At 43.4% G+C, this 24583-nt stretch overlaps 1 protein-coding gene across 4 annotated transcripts in view; it reads left to right on the plus strand.

Moving 5' to 3' along the window:
- Positions 1-24583, plus strand: part of corin (corin, serine peptidase) — a 224597-nt gene that overhangs the window by 47189 nt on the left and 152825 nt on the right. For all 4 annotated transcript variants that reach the window (XM_080188007.1, XM_080188029.1, XM_080188022.1 and 1 more), the window contains exon 4: positions 62-269. In XM_080188007.1, coding sequence (XP_080044133.1) covers positions 62-269 — 208 coding nt within the window. The remainder of the gene's footprint in view (positions 1-61; positions 270-24583) is intronic.

Genomic DNA, 24583 nt, shown 5'->3' on the forward strand with positions numbered 1-24583 from the left:
GTATCTTTTAAGAAAGTGAAAAGTGTAATTCTTGATTATATTGTCCATCTATGCCTTACAGGTGTCTGTAGCAATGTAAGTTACGGCCTGTGTGAAATGCTGCCCTATAATCAGACTGCTGTGCCATCCTATCTTTCAAACTTCAGCATCCCGGACATGGAAATGCTCATCCGTTTCTTCAGTCAGCTTAATCTCTTGCGCTGCTATCAACATATCATGCTCTTTGGCTGCAGCATTGCTCTTCCAGAGTGTATCAACAGCACTGAGAGGTATGTGAGCCTGAAAGCCATGGGTGCGCAGAGTTGAAGGCATCCTGTCTGTGTTTATTGAAGGTATCCACTAGCTTGGTAATGACCCTATGGAATAATATTCCTTATGAATTAATATTCTTTAATGAAATTGATTTTGTCTTGCTAGTTTAATAGAGACATTTGGAATAAATAGCTCAAAGCTTTCATTAAAATAGTAGCGAAATTTGAAATGAACACATGAATTATTTGTGCGAAATTACCACACGACATAGTTTCCAAATTATCTGAGTGTTTACTGACAATTATTGATTTGGGGAAAAAGTTAAGTTCTGATAGAATTGGTTTATGCTGAATGAATAAAATCATTAATGTGTGCAGTAAGAAAAGGTCATTGTTCATTGAACCATTACCTGATCGACTCACAGATTGTTCATTCATACTGCTGTGTGAGGCTGCCAGTAGATACAACCATTGGCAACTTCCCTATTTCCTTTTCACCTTCACCCCTTGTCCACAATAGGACAGGAACTTGACCTCATTGCAACATTCTTCATTCAACAAAGTTATTATGCGTAAACTGAATGTACGTTCTGTAGTGCTTTGGATTTTCATTGCATTATTCAATCATTTAGTGGCTGGAATCTTCCCACCGTTCACATCCCTAGGGGGATCCCCATGACAGGTTCATGTCAGGATGAATCTATTATAAGTTTGAAATTATTAAACTAGCAAGGTGAGGCCTCAATATCTGGCGGGTTGGGGGGGGGGGAATAGGTGGGTTAATTAGATGCAAATATACTAAAATATATTGAAATCAGGTTCCTGTCCATTATGGGTGGCACAGTGGTTAGTAAATTTTCCTATCCTGGTGCGGTGAATGGAGATTTGACTGGCTGCCAAATTCTCTGACCTCGCTTCAGCAGGAGTGTGATGTGAACGGAAGGTAACATTGCGCGCAACATCTTTGGCAAGTTTTTATCTCCCTTACCTAACAAATCTTCTTAATTTGAATGCAAGTTTTCAGTTTGGAGTTTTATCCACTTTATCAGTTACATAGAACATCTCCTGTAAACATAATTTTGATGACTGCACCTTGAGCCCAATAATCCCGTTCATTCTCTCTCAGCCCCAGTCAAGCTGTAGAGTGACCAATGATCACCAATTTTGCATCCTTCATTTTAAATTGATCAGAAATAATAATTATGTTCCGCAAGTTTCTTTTGATCTTCAAGATTTATTTTTACCTGTAAAGCAATCCCTTTTTTCTCATTTAGCTAATCAGCCTGAATTTTCATGGATCCTTTGCCCAGAAAAAACATGTTAATATTCTTCTCCTTCTGCTTGTCCATTCAAGTTATCCTTCATTAAAATGAGTAGATGTAATTTTAAAATTTCCTCAACTACTGTCATTTCCTGGGTTAGCAATTCAATATACCCATTGAAACCTTACAGTGCAGAAGGAGGCCATTTGGCCCTTTGAAACTGCACTGACAACAATCCCACCCCAGGCCCTATCCCCACACATTTACCCCAGTAATCCCTTTAACCTACATATCCTAGGACACTGTGGGCAATTTAGCATGGCCAATCAACCTAACCTGCACATCTTTGAACTGTGGGAGGAAACCAGAGGCAACCCACACAGACACAGGGAGAATGTGCAAACCCCACAGAGACAGTGACCCAAGTGGGAACCGAACCCAGGTCCCCGGAGCTGGGAGCAGTGCTAACCACTGTGACATGTGTTGCCCAGAATGGACATGAACCTGATTTCAAAACATTTTAGTATATTTGTATCTAATTAACCCCTCCGCCCACTCGCCAGATATTGAGCCCTCACCTTGCCAGTTTAATAACTTCAAACATATAACAGGTTCATCCATAAGAACATAAGAAGTAGGAGCAAGAGTAGGCCATCTAGCCCTTTGAGCCTGCCCGCCATTCAATAAGATCATGGCTGATCTGAAGTGGCTCAGTTCCACTTTCCCACTTTCTCCCTATAACCCTTAATTCCCTTGCCTACCAAAAACCTATCTATCTGTGTCTTAAATATATTTAGCGAGGCAGCCTCTACCACATCAACGGGCAGAGAATTCCAGAGATTCACCACCCTTTGAGTGAAGATGTTCCTCCTCAACTCCGTTCTAAACTGTCCCCCCTTATCTTGAGGCTGTGCCCTCTAGTCCTGTTGTCCTTTCTGAGCGGGAAGAATCTCTCTACCTCTATTCTATCCATCCCTTTCATTATCTGATACATCTCTATAAGATCCCCCCTCATCCTTCTAAATTCCAACGAGTACAGACCCAGTCTATTTAGTCTCTCTTCATAGTCTAACCCCCTCATCTCTGGTATCAGCCTAGTGAACCTCCTCTGCACTCCCTCCAAGGCCAAAATATCCTTGCACAAGTGTGGCAACCAAAACTGCACACAGTACTCCAGCTGCGGCCTCACCAATGCCCTGTACAGTTGCAGCAAGACCTCCCTGCTTTTATATCCTATCCCCCTCGCTATAAAGGCCAGCATTCCATCCGCCTTCTTGATCACCTGCTGCACCTGCAGACTGGGTTTTTGCGACTCATGCACAAGGACCCCCAGGTCCCTCTGCACCGTAGCATGCTGCAGCTTTTCGCCCTTTAAATAGTAATCCCTCCTACTATAATTCCTGCCAAAGTGGATAACCTCACACTTGCTAACATTGTACTCCATCTGCCAGGTCCTCGCCCACTCGCTTAGCCTATCTAGATCCCTCTGCAGACTTTCCACACCCTCCGCACAATTTGCTTTTCCACTTATCTTTGTGTCATCAGCAAATTTCGTCACCCTACACTCAGCCCCCTCCTCCAGATCTTCTATATAAATGGTAAATAGCTGAGGCCCCAGCACCGATCCCTGCGGCACTCCACTAGTTACCAACCGCCAATCAGAACAGCATCCATTGATGCCAACTCTCTGCCTCCTATTAGACAACAAATCCTCTATCCACGCTAACACCTTACCCCCAACTCCATGCCCCCTAACCTTCTGAAGCAACCTTTTGTGCGACACCTTATCAAACGCCTTTTGAAAATCAAGAAACACTACATCCAGCGGTTCCCCTCTGTCTACCGCACTAGTCACATCCTCATAGAATTCCAATAAGTTCATCAAACACGACTTCCTCTTAATGAATCTGTGCTGTGTCTGCTCTATCGAACAATTCTTCTCTAGGTGCCTCACTATTTCTTCTTTGATGACGGATTCAAGCATTTTTCCAACAACAGATGTTAAACTAACCGGCCTACAATTCCCTGCCTTTTGCCTGCTACCTTTTTTAAACAGTGGCGTAACATTAGCTGTTTTCCAATCTTCTGGCACTTGCCCGGAATCCAGCGAAGTTTGGTACATAATCACTAAGGCATCTACTATCACCTCTGCCATTTCCTTCAGAACCCTGGGATGCATTCCATCCAGTGCTGGGGACTTGTCCACTATCAGTCCCGCTAGTCGATCAAGCACTACCCCTCTAGTGACAGTAATCGCATTCAGGCCCTCAACTCCTACCATCCTTCTATCTTTAATATCTGGCAAACTATTTGCCTCCTCCTCCGTGAAGACCGAGGCAAAAAACTTGTTTAAGGCCTCAGCCATTTCCTCATCTCCCACCACTAAATCCCCCCTCTCATCCGCTAAAGGTCCAACATTCACTCTAGCCAGCCTCCTCCTCTTTATATGTTTGTAAAAACTCTTACTGTCCTTTTTTATATTTAGTGCTAATTTAGCTTCATAGTCTATCCTTCCTTTCTTTATCAACTTCTTAGTCAATCTTTGTTGATTTTTAAACCTCTCCCATTCTTCTACTCGCCCACTACTTTTAGCCACTCTAAAAGTATCAACTTTTAATTTAATACTCTCCTTTTATTTCCTTCGATAACCACGGCTGATTATCCCTTCTCCTACATTCCTTCCTTACCATTGTAATGTATTTCTTCTGAGCACCGAAAAAGATCTCCTTAAAGATCCTCCACTGTTCCTCAGCAGACCTACCGATCAATCTGCGCTCCCAATCTACATTCGCCAATTCCACACTCATCCTATTGTACTCCCCTCTGTTCAAACAGAGGACACAGGTTCGGGACCTTACTTTCTCATCCTCCATCTGCATCAAAAACTCAACCATACAATGATCGCTCGTCCCAAGGGGATCCCTCACAACAAGATCCCTAATTCTACCTGCCTCGTTAATAACACCAGATCGAAGATAGCTCGCTCCCTCGTTGGTTCCGTCACACACTGTTCAAGGAAACTATCCCGGCAGCATTCCAAGAACTCTTCCTCAAGCCCACCGTGTCCGACATGGGTCGACCAATCAATATGCAGATTGAAATTCCCCATAATTATCGCCGTTCCATTTCTGCACGCATCATTTATTTGCTTGTTTATAGCCCGCCCCACCTCCAAGTTATTATTTGGGGGCCTATAGACCACACCCACCAGCGTCTTCCTCCCCTTACTGTTCCTTATCTCCACCCACAACGATTCCACGTTCTGCTCTTTGGAGCCTATATTTTCCCTTACTACCACCCTGATGCTATCCTTAATCAGCAGAGCTACGCCCCCCACCCCCCTTTTTCCTCCCGCCTATCCTTCCTAAACACTTGATACCCCTGGACATTCAGCTCCCAGTCCCTGTCTCCCTGCAACCACTTTTCCGTAATGGCCACCAGATCATATCCATTTGTGCTGATCTGCGCCACCAGTTCATTCACTTTGTTCCGAATGCTTCGTGCATTCAGGTAAAGTGTCTTTATCCCAGCCTTTATCTGGACCCTATTTGAAGGAATGCTACCAACCTTTCTCATGTCCCCTACTCCCTTTATTATTGGGACATCCTCAACATTTTCCCACGCCCATACCCTCTCTTTTACTTTAGACAGTGTAATTTCTCCCACCCCTGCACCCTCCCCCCGCCCAATTAGTTTAAAGCCCTATCTACAGTCCTAGTTATATGATTCACCAGGACTCTAGTCCCAGCATGGTTCAGACCAAGACCATCCCATCTGAACAGGTCCCACCTGCCCCAATACTGGTGCCAATGCCCCATAAATTCAAACCCATTCCTCCCGCACCAATCCCTGAGCAACCCATTCATCTCTTTAATCCTATTTACCCAGACATGAACCTGTCATGGGGATCCTCCTGGAGATGTCAAGGTGACTATAGCCCCCAAGGGAAAGGGATATGGCCAGGTAGTGGCCTGGCACTGCCTCCTTGGCATGTTAGCATTGCCAGGTTGGCACTATCCCACAGTGGCAGTGCTGACCTGGCAATGCCAACATGACAATGCCAACTTGGCACAGGTGCCGTCTCTGATCATTGAAAGCGGAGATGGAAAATTTCCCAACTCTGTGCATCCATTTGGGAGTGAAATGCAGGCACTTACTTAATAGTCCATTATGTGGGACTGTGTCAAAAACCTTCCCAAAATTCTAATAGATCATATTTATTAAATTTTTCATTTCATCAGAGATCTAAAAGTTAGTTGAGCGTAACCATCCACTCCCAAATCCTACTTATTATCTAGGATTAGCTAATACCCTTCATGATTCCCCCCTTTATTATCCTATGTGATACTTAAACAGTGGAAGTAAAGATCTCAGGCTTATAATTTCATCTGTTGCACATTTTCTCAATTTGCTATTTTGCAATACTCCAGATATGACCTAGTCAGTGAACTCTGAAATTATCTGCAAGATGACTTGTGAATCATCCAGGAAATCCTCCTCTATACAATAAATAGTGAAGATTCTGGTATACAATTATAACCTATACGTAAGACAGAGATGAACATTAATATTGTTAAAGTATTCACAACAAATTCCTTTTCCTACTCTTTAATCAGAGGTATTAGGAATAATGGTAGGAAGGATTATTACTTACGTGGAGAAAAACTGCAGCAGGCGATGGTGCAGAGGGACCTCGGGGTCCTTGTGCATGAGTCGCAAAAACCCAGCTTGCAGGTGCAGCAGGTGGTCAGGAAGGCGAATGGGATGCTGGCCTTCATCGCGAGGGGGATTGAATATAAAAGTAAGGAGGTCTTGCTGCGGCTGTATAGGGCGTTGGTGAGGCCGCAGCTGGAGTACTGTGTGCAGTTTTGGGCGCCGTACTTACTCAAGGATATTTTAGCCTTGGAGGGAGTGCAGAGGAGGTTTACTAGGCTGATGCCGGAGTTGAGGGGGTTGAGCTATGAGGAGAGGCTGAATAGATTAGGCTTGTACTCGTTAGAGTTTAGAAGAATGAGGGGAGATCTCATTGAGACGTATAAGATGATGAATGGGATGGATAGGATAGAGGTGGAGAGACTCTTCCCGCTCAGAAAGGATAGTAGGACTCGGGGCCATAGCCTCAAGATAAAGGGGGGGCGGTTTAGAACAGAGTTGAGGAGGAACTTCTTCACTCAAAGGGTGGTGAATCTCTGGAATTCTCTGCCCGTTGAAGTGGTGGAGGCTGCCTCGCTAAATATTTTTAAGACGCGGGTTGATGGGTTTTTGATAAGAGAGGGGATTAAGGGTTATGGGGAGAGGGCGGGAATGTGCGGGAATGTGGAACTGAGCCACGACAGATCAGCCACGAACTTATTGAATGGCGGGGCAGGCTCGAAGGGCTAGATGGCCTACTCCTGCTCCTATTTCTTATGTTCTTATGTTCTAACAGTGGTTAACATTCCTGCCTCACAGCGCCAGGGATCTGATTCGATTCCTGGCTTGGGTGACTGTCTGTGTGGAGTTTGCACATTCTCCAAGGGCCTGTGTGGGTTTCCTCCGAATGCTCTGGCTTCCTCCAGCAATCCAAAGAAGTGCAGATTAGGTGGATTGACGTTAGTGTCTAAAGATGTGTAGGTTGGGTGGATTGATCATGATTGAAATGTGGAGTTGTGTGGAGGGGGGTGGTGGAGTTGGCCTTTGGTGGCGAGCTCTTTTAGGGGGAATCGGTGCAGACTTGATGCGCCAAGTGTCCTCCTTCTACACTGTAGGAATTCTATGGTAAATGTGTTCATGTTAGGTTGAATGGCATCTCTTAAAATATTGGAGAAAGCAATTTAGCCAAAGTATATTAAACATTTATATAAATTTACTGACTGTAATTTGTATTATTCTAATTTCTAAGATTCAAACATTATGAATTGAACTTATGTTTTATAACAAATAATTGTGTGTATATTGTCTCATTTCATTAATAATCATTTTTCCTCACATTGTAGAAATTAATGAACCTAAATCAACATATTGTGTCCACATATATGTATTGGTTGATGGGAGTGGGGCAAAAGCTGACGGCTCAATTAGCAGGGTACGTAGACTTAAGGTGATGGGTAGAAGGATTAGAGGGGACAGCAAGAAGATGGTGGGCACCTGGAGTTTACTGCGGAAGTTGTTGATTGAGGTTGAAATGCTCAACTCATTTAACCCTGGATGTGCATCAGAAGTGCTGTAACCTGCAAGGCTGGAAAGTGGGATTAAAATGTACAGCTAGTTTCTTTTCTTCTCTTTTATGGCCAGCACACACACATTGGAATAAATTGTCTCTTTCTGCACCGTGACCTTTCTAGGATTCTAACTTTATTGCACTCAAACAGCATAGCAGTGTGCGATTGATCAACTCAACTAAGCGTGGACCATCAAATATACCAGGAGATGTAAATCAAAAATATTTCGATTTGACTTATTATTGTCATATGTATTAGTATGCAGTGAAAAGTATCGTTTCTTATGCACTATACAGTATATATGGATGAAGGAGTACAATATCAAGGGTAGGACTCTTAGTAGTGTTGAGGAGCAGAAGGACCTTGGAGTCTGGGTCTATAGGACTCTTAAATTGGCCTTGCAGGTGGAGGATGTGGTCAAGAAGGCGATTGGTGTGCTAACCTTCATTAATTGAGGGATTGAGTTTAGGAGTCGGGAGGTAATGCTGTAACTTTATAAGACCCTTGTCAGACCCCACTTGGACTACCGTGTGCAGTTCTGGTTGCTTCACGACTAGAAGGATGTGGAAGCTATTGAGAGGGTGCAGAGGAGATTTACAAGGATGTTGCCTGGATTGGGAGGCATGCCTTGTGAAGATAAGTTGAGGGAGCTAGGTCTCTTCTCCCTGGAGAGACGAAGATTGAGAGGCGACCTGATAGAGGTTTATAAAATGTTGAGAGGTATAGACAGGGTGGATTCTCGGAGGCTGTTTCCCAGGGCCGAAATGGTCGCTATGAGAGGACACAGGTTTAAGGTGCTGGGGAGCAGGTACAGAGGAGACATCAGGGGTAAGTTTTTCACTCAGAGGGTGATGTGTGAGTGGAATCGGCTGGCGTAGGTGGTGGTAGAGGCGAACTCGCTGGGGTCTTTTAAGAGACTTCTGAATGAGTACATGGGATTTAATGGGATTGAGAGTTATATATAGGCCTGGTAGGTAGGGATATGATCAGTGCAACTTGTGGGCCGAAGGACCTGTTTGTGCTGTACTGTTCTATGTTCTACAGACAAAGCATACTGTACATAGAGAAGGAAAGGAATGCAGAATGTAGTGTTACAGCCGTAGCTAGGTGTAAAGAAATAACATGAGTGACTTATTAGTGACATAAATAGAAAGTAGAAATAGAAATATAATGACTTAAAAGATTTGATAAGAATACTATCCTGTTTTGACTTGGACGTTACTATGAGGTTTAAAGAAATACACGAAAGAAATGACTTTGTAAAATTGTGGAATTATTGAATGTTAAATACAATAAGCTGTTCTTTTATCTGATTTGAAGGAATATATAGAAACAAAGTATATAAGTAATGCTTTTATCTTTGATCTGTTAACAAGATCAGTGAAAGTAAGGAGATGCATGTACTCCAATCAATCAATCAAACGTGATCCATGCAGTGCCAGGATGCCTATGAAGAAAATAAGTCAAGGAATGGAATGAGGGAGGTTATGAAAAGACTTTGACATCACATGACTGACCATGTCAATTCACAAAGCAGGAAATAAAAGTTATTGGTTTTGTCAAGGTTGATGTGGACAAGTCCCCAGGACCGGATGGAATGCATCCGAGGGTTCTGAAAGAAATGGCGGAGGTGATAGTGGATGCCTTGGTGGTTATTTTCCAGACGTCGCTGGATTCCGGGGAAGTGCCGGATGATTGGAAAACGGCTAATGTTACGCCGTTGTTTAAGAAGGGTGCCAGGCAAAAGGCGGGGAATTATAGGCCGGTTAGTTTAATGTCTGTGGTAGGTAAAATGTTAGAATCTGTCATTAAGGAGGAAATTGCGAGGCATCTTGAAGGGAATTGCTTGATAGAGCAGACACAGCACGGTTTCATTAAAGGGAAGTCGTGTCTGACAAATTTACTGGAGTTCTATGAGGATGTGTCTAGGGCAGTGGATAGAGGAGAGCCGGTGGATGTGGTCTTTCTAGATTTTCAGAAGGCGTTTGACAAAGCACCTCACAAGAGGTTATTGCAGCAGGTCGAGGGACATGGAGTTGGGGGTAGGGTGTTAGCGTGGATAGAGGATTGGTTGTCAAATAGGAGGCAGAGAGTGGGGGTCAACGGGTGCTATTCGGATTGGCGGATGGTGACTAGTGGAGTGCCCCAGGGGTTGGTGCTGGGGCCTCAGCTTTTTACCATTTATATAGATGATCTGGAGGAGGGAACCGAGTGTAGGGTGTCGAAATTTGCTGATGACACCAAGATTGGGGGAACGGCAAATTGTGCGGAGGGTGTGGAGAGTCTGCAGAAGGATCTAGATAGGCTGGGCGAATGGGCCAGGAAATGACAAATGGAATTTAATGTTGGCAAGTGTGAGGTGGTCCACTTTGGTAGGAATAATAGTAGGAAGGATTATTACGTGGCGAAAAACTGCAGCAGGCGACGGTGCAGAGGGACCTCGGGGTCCTTGTGCATGAGTCGCAAAAACCCAGCTTGCAGGTGCAGCAGGTGGTCAGGAAGGCGAATGGGATGCTGGCCTTCATAGCGAGGGGGATTGAATATAAAAGTAGGGAGGTCTTGCTGCAGCTGTATAGGGCATTGGTGAGGCCGCAGCTGGAGTACTGTGTGCAGTTTTGGGTGCCGCACCTGCGCAAAGATATTTTGGCCTTGGAGGGAGTGCAGAGGAGGTTTACTAGGCTGATACCGGAGTTGAGGGGGTTGAGCTATGAGGAGAGGCTGAATAAACTAGGCTTGTACTCGTTAGAGTTTAGAAGAATGAGGGGAGATCTCATTGAGACGTATAAGATGATGAATGGGATGGATAGGATAGAGGTGGAGAGACTCTTCCCGCTCAAAAAAGACAGTAGGACTAGGGGGCACAGCCTCAAGATAAAGGGGGGGCGGTTTAGAACGGAGTTGAGGAGGAACTTCTTCACTCAAAGGGTGGTGAATCTCTGGAATTCTCTGCCCGTTGAAGTGGTGGAGGCTGCCTCGCTAAATATTTTTAAGACGCGGGTTGATGGGTTTTTGATAAGAGAGGGGATTAAGGGTTATGGGGAGAGGGCGGGAAAGTGGAACTGAGCCACGACAGATCAGCCATGATCTTATTGAATGGCGGGACAGGCTCGAAGGGCTAGATGGCCTACTCCTGCTCCTATTTCTTATGTTCTTATGATGTGGTAGGGTATGTACCACCTACAATGTGCTATATTAATTTGAATGATTTGTAAAATGCAACAGAATTTAAGTTGGCCTTTCTCTTTTTCCATGTCTCCATTTATAATGAAAGCAGGAGAAGCTGTCTAACCTCAGGCATTCTTAATTTGTGCTTGTTTGTCATTTTGCAGTGATCACAGTACATTTGTAGTATTTTTAGAATCTCTTTCTATATTATTCACATCTTGTATTAGTAGCTTTTAAAAAATAAATTAGAAGTCCAATTATTTGTAATTCCTTAAGTGACAATTAAGTTTGTTATTAAAACATCTTAAATACAATATTTAATATTCACAACAGAGAAAGGGATCAGGGGTTATGGGGATAAGGCAGGAGAATGGTGTTGAGAAAACATTCAGCCATTATTGAATGGCGGAGCAGACTCGATGGGCCAAGTGGCCTAATTCTGCTCCTATGTCTTATGGTCTAATGTTTTAATTGGTACTAGATAAAAGATAAAATAGATTTCTGCAGGTCCTAGACCAATTCTGTAAAACTAACTGCCAGTGATCAAAGAAAACTGCCTCTATGAGCTTAAGGGCAGAGCAGTATGAACTGCAGCACTGCCACCTGTGGCAATTCATAATCACTGCTAGTGCTTGACATGGTCACCATTGGCTGGAGATTTCATGCCCAGTTGACAAAATTAAGTTTGGTATTGCTTGCCAGCCAGCCAGAGTTCCCTGTCATTTGTTCTTTTGAAGATATTGCTAGTAGTTCTCAAAAAAGTAACCTTCCTCACAGTCATAGAATCTCTACAGTACAAAAGGAGGCCATTCGGCCCATCAAATCTGCACCAACTCTTCCCCAGGCTTGTCATGTAACCCCAAGTATTTATCCCACTAACCTATGTATCTTGGGACACTAAGGAGCAATTTAGCATGGCCAATCAACCTAATCTGCCCATCTTTGGACTGTGGGAAGAAACTGGAACATCCAGAGGAAAAATGCAGACACAGGGAGAACGTACAAAATCCACATAGTCACCTGAGCTGGAATCAAACCCTGCTCTCTGGCATTGTGAGGGACAGTGTTAGCTACGTTGTCACCGTGCTGCCCAACCTTTACTTACAAGCTGTAAAAGTGAAGCTTAGGTCAGTTGAGTTCTGCCTTGAGTCCGCAGACTGTATTTCATACCTCAATATTTATGTTCTTTTACTTTATACCATCATTATTTTCCCATACTGGTCCCACCCTTTACAAAGGCTGAAAAGTTGTATGAATTATCCTTGAAGCTTCAGAAAAGGCTCCAACATTGTAATACATAGCTCCTTATCTTTGTCATGGTGTGTCTGTTTTTATTGAGTACTAGTCTTCAAGTGCTGCTTGCTTTCAATAGCCAGCATCTGACAAGCCAATCTTTCACTTTGCTAGCACAAAATCTGGGCCCCTTGGCATGGTCTTGGTGGCTTTCGGCCAGGATCATTGAATAAGCCCTAATATCCCTTTGTATTTAGATATGTCCCTAGATTGTGGATTGGTACATTTGTAAGGTCAAAAGCTAGTGGAAAATTAGGCTTTCCCTGAGAATTGGGCTTTTGGTGATCTCGTATGAATCTAGAACCTGTCCTTAAAATTTCTTCATAACAAAAACCTGCCTATTCCTTCCAATGCATTGTGATACTCCAAAGAATCACAGTATGACTCTCAGATATCAGCAAACTGCCTAATAAATGTTTAGGCTCATTAGGCCCTTCTTGTGAAGTGGAATCACACTGTGCGCTTTCTCAACCTGATTATTCACCTGTCTCAGAAGGAGGGCTCCAATGTTAATTTGTAATTCCTAACCACTGCACTTCAAGCCCATTTTGTAAGTTAGCTTTTCTAACTTAGAGCAGCTTTCAGGAACAGGTGTGAATGCATTCTGCAACAGCTGCTTTACCGGGAGTTCAGGCGCTGCAATGTCAAGCGGAACCTCATAAAGCTCCCACGACTCGGAATTGAGGTGGGGACGGGGACGCGGAGGTACTTAATTGTGTGGGAGGCTAGAAAGCAACTTCCTGACACCAGAATGAAATATGAAATTGAAGGGATGGCAGATCGAGCTTCCCGATGACAAGCATCAGGAACTTTGTTTTAATACAGTTGCATATCCATTAAAAAACTTACTGGCACAGCGGTTAGCACAGCTGCCTTACAGTGCTAGGGATCTGGGTTCACTTCTGGCTTCGGATCACTCTCTGTGCGGAGTCTGCATGTTCTCCCTGTGTCTGTGTGGGTTTCCTTTGGGTGCTCCGGTTTCCTCCCGCAGTCCAAAGATGTACAGGTTAAGTTGATTGGCCATGGTAAATTGCCCCTTAGTATCAGGGATACTAGCAGGGTAAATACATGGAGTTGTAGGGATAGGGCCTGGGTGGGATTGTTGTCAGTACAGGCTCGATGGGCTGAATGGCCTCCTTCTGCCCTGGCTACTGTGATTTTATTAATTAAGTCTACCTTTTCAAATATGTCATTAGTGGAAGAGAAACACATGCTTTCAGAGTTTAAAATGTTTAAATAGGGGGGTCAATTTTTCCTGAAAAATTGTAAGTGTTGAATTTGCTGGAGTTAATCCCGTTGGTTTTTTTCAGAGAGAGTTTTAAAATGAATCTCCCACACTCTGTGCACCGCAGAGGTTTCTAGCGTGAATCACTCTGAAAAGTGGTGGGTGGGGCCTATTCCTGTTGGAGAGGCTGAAATCAGCACACTGAATGGGCTACTGAGCATGCGCCGATCTGTCAGTGCCGAGATAGATAGGTGCATGTGCAGTGGCCCCTGTCAGCTGGCCTCCTGATTTCTGGCCAGTTCCATCGCTGATGCCTCAGACATGCCCGGGCCAGCCTCGATCCCTACCCAACCCCAGTCTGCCCTGATTTCCACCCCAACACCAGCAGCCCTGACCCACCCCCTCCACCCCATCTCGATGGCCAGCCCTGATCATTGGCCTCCCTCCCTCTGTCACTCAGCCCAAATGCAGATTGGCAGCAAGACTCACCACACCCACAGATCGCCGCCCAGAGGTCCCATCCTATTAGGCCCTGCCCCCTTGGCACTGCCCTATGCCCGATGGGCAGTGCCAAAATGCCCTGTGGGCATTGCCAATTTGCTGCTTGGGCAGTGTCGAGGCCCAGGCTGGCACTGCCAAGATGGCAATGCCTGGAGGCACCTCCCTAGTATCTGATGCCCTGGTTGGCTTTGATTGCTCCCCCCTCACTCCAGCAGAGTTGGGCTGCCAGCTCCCTGCAAGTAGGGTGCTACTCTAAACCCTGCTCGTGGAGGGTGGGGTGGGGGTGTTGGGGAGAGGCTAGCAGGACTGGAGACTTCAGTCCTGATATAAAAATTGTATGGGGATGCTAATTTAAATAAATTATGAAGCTGATGGAAATCCAGCTGCTGCAGACACGCAGAGGCCATGGCACCCAGCGGGGATGCCACAAAACAGCCTCGTCGAGAGTCTCCCAGCTCGCTTCGCTACAAAAGCAGTTCAGCGGGCTGGAGAATTGCTCCCATGGTATACAGCACACAAGCGAGTCTTCAATGAGTGTTTACCTGTTTACATTTCCTTAAGTTTTAAAAAAGGAAAAAGAACCATATTTGTTATACAAAATCCACTCACAGTAAAATAATAAAAGCCCAACTTTTACACATACACATATTCGGTTTACACACACAGACACAATAAATTACAGAGTGGGAGGATAAATTAAGCATTTTAAAATCCAGTTCAGTTAAAGGGATAGATAGATCATAAATCGGTGGCTAGGCTGGCTTCAGGTTGAACTCATGGTCTTTCAGTTTGGTATTGAAGCAGTGAAAATGTTGATGATTGAGTTATGTCTTGTTCTAAAGACAGCTGTTGTTAAGTTGATTTGTTAATGAATAGTTAAACAGCACTAAAGTTTGGATCAAGGGAGGGAGAAGAGAGAGTGGGAACCCACTCAGGGTCTTGCTTCGTCAGCATCATAAATGCTCGCAGTCTGAAATGCAGAAGAAACAGGCGCTTAAACATACAAAGCGTTAGCTGGTTTGTCACATGACTCCCTGTCCAGTGACCCAAATATGATCATGGCTGGCGGATTCTGACTGCCCGTTTGATATGATTAGATTACATCTGGGCACATTCCTTCCTTGGCCGGAATTCCGTTGTCAAACTAACTGGGGGATATTATGATCCTCCCAGAAGCGGAACTGTGGTGGGCAGGGGCACTAAATTTGGCAGGAGGCAAAATAGCAGTTTCCCAAGGGTGGGATTAATTGTTGGAATTTTTTATTCCCAACATTCAAAGCTGATTAACTGCGTGTCAAGCTTCTGTTATGTATCCTATTTGCATGTATTAGCTTTTCATGTATGCTAATTAAAATGCCACCTCACCTGAATTAAGTTCAGCCTTCACATTAGGCTTCTTGAAAGCGAGAATTTAGAATGTTCAGTTTTACAACTGTTTATAAATGGAGTGCGCCTGGTGAGCTTTATCTCCTCCATGACTTTAAGCCGCTAGATGTTGCTTTCTCCTTCTTGGGACCTGGCATAACTGCACTCAAGAACCATTAGCAAGCACTGAATCAAGGCTGGGAAAGGGAAGCAGGCGAATGTTGGAAGGGTGGAGTGAAAGGTTGGAGCAAAGGCCAGATGCAGAAGGCAGGCTTATGGGGGGCAAATGGACTTGAGGGAGCTGATGTCTGGAGTGGTGATGGGGAGGTAGTTACTAGCACTAAACGGAAATCTTTGAAAGCTGATGATGAATTTTAACCAATGGTTAGATGATTTAGTATTATTTTTGTGCAATTACACACCCTTGGGAAATTCTGCTTCATCTCCTTGACGACTCTCTTAGCGCCATGATATGTTGCATCATAATCAATGTTTGTGGATTTCTTCAGTGTTTCAATGAAGCTTTACGTACCATTCTAAATTCTTCTAACAAAGGGCCTTCTTTGTTCTTTAATTGGATCCCATTTAGTGGTGTACAGACTCTAACCCTGGTGTCCGATTTGACTCTGAGATGAGCTTCTGACCACAACTGCCTACTTCCACCTCCTTGACAATCCTCAACTCCATCCTTCCTCAGCTCAGCTGCTTCTGAAACCCCCATCCAAACCTTTGTTACCTCTAAGCTTGATTATTGCAATTTTTTTCTCAGTTGGCCTCTCATCCTCTGCAAATTTAAGTTCATCCATATCACTGCTGCCTGTATCCTAATTTGAAACACATTCTTTTCAACTGCATTAGCTTCTGGCCTTTGAACACTGCAATTTTGTTTTCAAATCTCTCCAAGGCTTCATCCACCCTTATCTCTGTAAACTTCTCTGCCCTAGATACTTTCTGGAGCTCTGTAGCCCTACAATTCTAGCATCTTGCACATTCCCAATTTTATTTTCTCCAGCAGTACCTTAAGGTGCCAAGACTTGATGCTCTAGAATTCCTTTCCTGAACATCTTTGCTCCTCTCTCCTCCTTGCATCTTACCTCTTTGATCAATCTTTTCGTCACCTGTCTTTACATCATTGTATGACTCTCTGGTAAATTTTGTTTCTTAATACCACTGAAGTGCGTTGGGACATTTTACCACATTAACAGGTGCTGCACGAATGCAAGTTGTTGCATCAGTTATTACCTGCGTTATCTGATGTGTGGGGTCCACCCTATCAGCAATGACAAACACCTGATCCAAGGCTCCATGGTTACCAATATTTCATTTGAGTTGCCTGTCCAATAATTTGCAGCATTTAGTTTTGCCACTCTGAGCAGTCTTTCTCTGCCTTAGAACCAGCATCTTGTCAAGCCTTGACGAGGAAATTCATAGAATCATAGATTCTCTACAGTGCAGAAGGAGGCTATTGGTCCATTGACCCACCGACACAGCACCTTATCCAGGCCCTATCCCCGTAACCCCAAATATTTAACCCACTAAGCCTCCTAACCAACAATCTTGAAACACTAAAGGACAATTTAGCATAGCTAATCCACCTAACATCTTTGAAATGTGAGAGGAAACAGGAGCACCTGGAGGAAACCCACGCAGAACATTCAAGCTTCACACAGACAGTCACCAAAGGCTGGAATTGAACCCGAGTCCTTGGCACTGTGTGCCACTGTGCCGCCCAATTTAAACTGTCAGTGTTCCAAGTGTTTCCCAGCAACATTAGATAATACAATTGGAAAACAAAGGTATGTCAAACTATTGACCACTGCATCGCAGTATTGTTAGAACAGAAAAAGGTCATTCACCTACTTGTGCAGTTAAATTATGGCTGATCTGAACCTCATCTTTGTTCACCTGTCTTTGTTTTATATCCCTTAATATCCTTACCGAAAAAAATCCATATCAATCCCAGTCTTGAAAGTTTCAACCGATCCTATCCGTAGCATTTGGTGTGGTCTATTCAAATTTCCACTCCCCTTTTTCTCGGATCCAATGCATCCTTTATGCGTCCTAACGATTTCCATAATCATTCCAAAGATTTTGATCAAATCATCCCCTCACCCCTCTTTAAACTCAAAGGAGTACAAACCACATTTGTGCAACCTGTCCTCCGTGTATGACTCTGGTAAATCTGTGCTGTAACTTTCCAAGGCCAGGATAGCTTTCTTGAGGCTCAGTGCCCAAAGCTGATTGTAGTACTCAAGATGCAGTCTGACCAAGGCTCTGTACAGCATCAGTTGTTATGCTTCCCTGGATCTGATGCCAATACTATGTAATACGTGGATGTCAGAAAGGAAGCAAAGGGAATAGCCATTGCCAGATTCAGCTAGGCCCCCAGTGAAGCTCCAGACTTAAAATTGTTCAGTCATCTGTGCTGAGCATTAGTAACTGGAATGTTTCTCGAGGGGAACCATGGATGGCCAATAAATGCCGGCCTTGTCAATAGGGCGCACACCCAGTAAATGAATAATAGATAAGCAGTGGGGTCATGAAGAAACATTTCTGCCTGGCTAACTAGATGCATAGTATGACTCAGTTCTGACAAAGGGTCATCAAACTTAAAACCTTGGCTCTATTCTCTCTCCACAGATGCTGTCAGACCTGCTGAGATTTTCCAGCATTTTCTGTTTTTGTGCGTAGATACATAGCTACATTTTTTGTCATGTCTGTGAAATATACAAACATATCACAAGCCCAGACCTGAAACTCTGGAGCAGTATTTTCTCCAGACTAGTTGGCTGATGACATTTGAACTTCCTCTGCAAGTAGGTCCTGGCTAATGGTCAGAGTTATGCCTTTCGCATCTGAGTCTATAGGTTATTTTGATATCTATGTGATCTTAGATCATTGATCACCTCATGTTTTACCATCCTAAGAAAAGCTTTTCTTAAATTGTATTTTTGTGAATCCTTAACAAGCATTTATTTTATTTCTGAGGTTAACTTTTACAAATCTATTAACTGTGAATAGGAGTAAAAAATGAAGAAATGTCCTGTAATTTATTTCTTGCTCAGCAGCATATTCACATTATTTTTGTTGATAATCTAGTCCATAAAGAACTAAGGCCAATAAACAATACATAGCCTTCTATCATTTCCATTTTTGATTTTAAGTTTTATTTTAAAAATTCTTTACATTATCAGATTTGAGCTTTTGATTTTACAAATCCTGTTTGAGGATTGGTTTTGCATTGGGCTGGCAGAATATACTTGATTAATGTGCCATGGCATGGGTCAGAAGTTCTGTGTAAATTCATCCATGGTTAGTGGAGCGTTGGTGGTTGTGAAACAGGGGAGTATATGAAAACAGCAAATATCGTCATTTGAATGTTCCTACATTCCTTTACCAAAATCCTGTAGTTAAGGCAATATTTAGCTAACAGTGATAGATAATGAAATCACATCTTAACGGGCAGATTTTTCAGTGCAAAAACATGAATAAGGGAATGAATGACAAGTGAAAATATTTCATAAATACTCACCAAATTTACTCTGATAAATGGTCTAGTAATGTTGGACCCTGAATAAATGTATGGAATTAATTTCCTTTCCTCACCATAGTAAACAGATTTAAACTTTAATTGGAAAACAAGACTTCAGTTTTGCAGTTTGAAGAAAACTTCTAATTATTGAAGGTAAAACTATTTCAAACACCAGAAAATAGATGTATGTGATGATAGATTGATGTAGTAGGGCTGTAATGGCCAGCATATTTTGTTTATTGTTAATATTCTGATTTTCTTTTGAGAACCTAACATATTTCATAGATGCTCTCCTCATAAATTGTAAACCTTTTCTTTCAAATACATTTTGGTGGAGCAGGCTGATAGAACTGGCTGGCCTTTTCCTCTTTCTACTTCACGGGCCCTTAGAAACTCCACTGATAAAATGCAAATTGTTATGAAATATAGTTTCCTCTTTTAGAAGGTGTTTCGCATTCATTTTACTATTTGAGTAATTCAATTATTTATGGACGTTAAATCAAGCTGAGCATCTAGGGTTTATTTGAAGTATAATTCAGTATAATGTTGTGGGTTTGGGTGGGACTGCTGTCACCTGGCTACATTCTCATCTATCTAATTGTAGCCAGAGTGTCATTGGAATGGTTTCTATTGATCCTGTACCTTTGGTGTTTCCCAAGGATCAATCTTTGACACCTCTGATTGTCCATATCCTACCCCTCAGTGATATAATTCTAAAGTACAGTTTGTTTTCGCATCCACACTGAATGCTCCGCCACCACCACTGCAAAATTAACTCCTCCACTATTCCTAAATTATCAGACTGCTTATTTGACATCCAGTATTGGAAGACAAGAAATTAAATATTGAGAATCCATTGTTTTTGGTCTCCATTCCAAAGTTTGTTTCCGACCACTGACTCCACTCTCTCCATAGCAACAGCCTAACCGTATGTTCACAATCGTGCACATCTGACCCCAAGATGAACTTCTGAGCACACATTTGTACTTGTAATGTTGTCTGGTTGTGTGGGAATGAGGACACAGTTAGTAGCTTCAATGGTTTATTACTAAAGTATTCTACTGCTGTTACATACAGTGCCTGTAGCTATGTTGGTGTGTCTTTCTGGCACTCTCCCCATGTCCCAAGTCACTACCAGTGCACACACTGCTTAGCGATATGTAAGTGAATGCATATTCTACATTTTCCTCACTTTAGTTAGAACAATCTGTAGGTGCAAGAAGAAGGAATAGTATCAGAAATGGCAGTAAAAATGGAGAAATTGAATGCACAGAACATGAACTTCAGCTAAAACTTGCACAAAGCCGAAACATATCCCTCCCTTATTTTTCAGAAACAGCCTATTTAGGCAGTTACATAGTTTTAAACTTGAGGGTTGGGAGACAGGGTGTGAGAGTGGGGGTTGGTCTACTCGGTCTCCCTGAGCACATAGTTAGCTTGCCCTGGGTGGCAGCCAGGTTATTTTCTATATGGCAGATAGTACCAGGTGAACTTGGGATAGGCATTATAGCTGCAGGGTATGTTACATTGGTAGCAACAAGGGCATTCATCACAGCTGGTGTGGAAGGCATAGATTGCAAACTCAGTACATCAGCTTCTGTGGCAGTTAGCGGGATTAGTTCAGGTACCTGAATCAGATGGTGCTGCTTCCTGACATGCAGGGCACCATGTGAGTTCACCATGGAGCTGTTGGGTATAGGAGCATGGCTGTGCACAATAGCCACTTTGTCATCACCCCACATAATTTGCATTCTGACTGTCTAGCCTGGTTCCAGAGGCCAATGTTTGCAGGCATTGAAGTCATAGCAGCACTTCCCTCTTTGTAGTTGTTTCTTACACAGTCTTCGTTCACATTTGATTTCACTTTAGGCTGCAGCAGTGTTTTTGGCAACAGGGATCATGATCCTGGTGCATCTGGAGAATATTCTCCATGCTGGTGAAGGTGGACCTTCCCTTGGCAGGTTATGCAGATTAAGCAATGCAGCATAAAAGTCTGAGTTGTCACGGAGGCATTTTTCGAGGAGGTGCTTTCCTGAACGCATTGCACTCTCCACCAAGCCTTTTGTTTGTGGATAGAGTGGGCTGTTTGGAACATGTTCAAAGTCCTGTGTGCGCACAAAGTTCTTGAGCTGGCTCCACATGAACTGACTGACATTGTCCAAGATTAGCTGTTGTAGAATGCCTAAGTGTTTCTTCAGCTTTCAGATTATTGTAGTGCCCTTCATGTCAGGTAAGTAAGCAACTTAATACCACCCTAAGAATGAATTAACATTCCAGTCTATTCCATCCCAGTCAAATACATCTGCTGTGCTGAGGGACCATGGAACGTCTGGAACCTCAAGAAGATTCTTTAGTTTGGTGAGGTTTGAGTGCATTGCATGATGCACACACCTGGACACCTCCCTCTCTATGTCGTCATACATTAACGGCCAGTACATTGTTTCTTTTCCCCTACACTTGGTTGCTTTGTCCCCTGAATGCCCTCGGTGGAGCAGCTAGCTGTAGTATTTCTGTAGGGAGTGAAGGATTACGAAGCTCTGGCCGTGCAGTAGCAGTCCATTTTGCACTTTTAACTCCTCTTTCATGTCATAAAAAGTGTGGATCCCATGGAGAAGCTCTTTCACCATTACAGGCCAACTCTTCACAAAATTATTGCTGAGTTGTTTGCATGTGTAGTCCATGGACAGGGCAGTTTTACATTCTTCTGTTCTCCATGGCAACAGCACTTGGATTGTCCGAATGTCGATGCCCTCAGCATGCTCAATGGTGGGCAGGTGAGCGTTTGAAAGGACATCTGCCATGTAGAATTCCTTCCCATGCTTATGGATCACACTTAGATTGCATTGTTGGAGCTGGAACATCATTCTCTGCTGGCATGGAGACGCAGTATGGAGGAGCTTTTAGAGAATGGTGATGATTGGCTGGTGATGAGCTTCAGCAGTGGTTAAACATCTAGAAATAAAATCATGAAATTTCTGGCAGGCAAAGACAAGGATGAGATGTTCTCTCCATCTGGACATAACGAGTTTCAATGTCAATGAAGGCCCTTGTTGCAAAAACCACTGGTCTGCCATTCTGAATGCACTCTGCTCCAAGCTTGTGCTGAGCTCCATCTGCTGACAGCACTACAGGTTTTCAGACATCGAAGTATTGTAACACTGGAGATGTTAACAGCAGGTCCTTGAGTCTTTTGAGTACAGTGTTGTGGTGTTCCTGCCAGCACCATTCCACATCCTGGTGGAGAAGCTGGCGCAGGAGTGCAATCACTTCATTCCAGCAAGGAATAACTCTGATAGGTAATTTGTCATGCCAAGGAAATACTGCAGTGTTTATTTGTCATCAGGAGTGGACATCTATCATATAGCCTTTGTACTTATTGTCTGGATTCACATCCGTGGCAGTCAGTAAGTGACCTATGCAAGGGATCTCACTAACTCTGAAATTACTTTTGGCAGAGTTTCAACTATAAGCTTCTGATGTTTTTTGAGGACCAAACATAGACATTCACCGTGCTCCTCCACTGAGTGTAGCCAAATTACGATGTCATCAATGCTGACTTCACAAGGTTGGCCTGCAAAGAATTGTACCTTTGCAAAACTTCATCATCAGTGGAAATACCATAGAACACACGCAGGAATCTGTATCTGCCTACTGGAGCTATGAATATACAAGCTGAGAGGATTCTTCATTGAGAGGGATTTGCCAAAATCTGCATTTTGCATTCAAGATGCTGAAGCTCTTGGCATTGGGCATGTCTGCTATGACCTGTTTGAATGTCTTTGGATGGTAAGGCCTCGGAAATGCTTTGTTTAGGTGAACTGGGTTGATACAAATTCTGGTTGCCATCTCTCTTCACTGCACCTACAAATACAGAACCTCATTCCATGGCCTCATCTATAGGGCTACAAGTCTTGTCTGTGTGTCTAGTTTGTCCATTACCTTCTGTTTAATGACTAGGGGCACCCTTGGAGCACAGACAGTGGGTAAATCTCACAGCCTCGTAAGATAGATAACAGGCAGCTGCCCAATAATATCATAGTTAAACAGATTCCTGGATCCTTGCACCTCAGGTGCTTGTTGCTGTAAGGCATGCATGCCCAGCCCTGGTCCTAGTACAATATTGCTAAGGAGATGCAGCAGTGGTCTAACATCCTGGTTGACCGCATGAATTTGGAACTTGCCCCACATGCAATCCAAGGTAACTGTGCTTCTGTGCATGTGGTCTGTCTACTGTATACAATGTGGTTCACTAGGTTAATAGCATAGGACTCGATTTTCTTCAGCAGCAGTTTCAACAAATATTACATTTTGCCCCAGTCTCAACTTTGACTTTGTTTGACATTGTTGTGAGTAATCTTGAGCATTGTGGATATTTCACCCTTTCCAGTGATCAGGTCAGCAGATACACAGTGAAATGCTTCCAGGGTCTCAAGGTTTTGTTTTGTCTCCAGCTGACTTTGTTTACAATCTGAGCTTTGGAGAGGTACTGGCTGCAACATGTCTTGCAATAGTAGCTGGGTGATATGGCTTTGATCTACAACACTTGGCAAAGTGACCCCATTTACCACAGTTATTATCGCGTCTGTTAAATGCAAAGCATATGCTTCTTTTTGTGGGTACTGTCTGCCGCATTTGGAGCAGGGTTATATACTGAAAAAACTTCAGCTTCTTCTGTCAGTTCATTAGTGTTCCACTTGGACCGTTCATTCAACATGCAAATATTAATAGCAGATTCAAATGTTAAGTTTTTCTCAAGGAACAACCATTTCCGCACATTGTCACTGTGTTCCATTAAAGTTTGTCAGTGAAAGCATGAAAATTGCACTTTCTTGCCAGAATTTTCACTGTTGAGGTGTATAACTACACCGACTCGCTGGGTTTCTGACTAGCAGTGTTGAATATGTGCCTAAACATGATTATGTTTTGTAATGTATTGGCTTGGACTTTCTTTCACTTGTCAGACAAACCAGCATTGCAGTTGACCAGCTGTTGGCGATACCCCCATCAAAAATCAATGGATCATAAAATCCCTACTGTGCAGAAGAAGGCCATTTGGCCCATTGAGCCTGCATAGACAACAAGCCCTAGACCCTATCCCTATAACCCAATGCAGCCATCCTGTTAATTGCCCTGACACTGACACTAAGAGTCAATTTAGCACAGCTAATCAGCCTAACCTGCACATCTTTGAACTGTGGAAGAAAACCGGAGCATCCGGAGGAAACTCGCATAGACACTGGAAGAACATACAAACTCTCCACAGATAGTCACCCAAGGCTGGAACTGAATCTGGGTCCCTGATGTTTTGAGGCAGCAGTGCTAACAATTGTGCCAACATGCTGCTCTGTGCTACAGACCATATGCCATCTTAGCTAGCACCTAATCATATCTGATATTATTTAAATACTCTAATGCTCATACATGCTGTGCCTGTAGCCATGTGGGAGTTCCTGTTGGCGGCATCTCCCACATCCAGTTTCACTACTGGTACACAGGTTGCTTGGCAACATGTAAATGAATGCATATTCTAAAAAAAACTCGAGAAAGGACTTCATAACATTACTGAGTTTAACTTGTGCCTTAGCTCAACTGCTGCTGAAACATTCATTCATGTCTTTGTTACCTCTAGACTTGATTATCCCAATGTATTCCTGGCTGGTCTCCCACATTGTACCCTCCGTAAACTTCAGATCATCATAACTCTTCTATTCACCCATCACTTTCATGGTCATTGACTTCCACTTATGCCCAGTCAAGCAAGATTTTGATTTTAAAATTCTTGTCCTTGT

Source organism: Carcharhinus amblyrhynchos, chromosome 1 (genome assembly GCF_965287045.1).
Source record: "Carcharhinus amblyrhynchos chromosome 1, sCarAmb.v2.hapA, whole genome shotgun sequence".
Classification (NCBI taxonomy): Eukaryota; Metazoa; Chordata; class Chondrichthyes; order Carcharhiniformes; family Carcharhinidae; genus Carcharhinus; species Carcharhinus amblyrhynchos.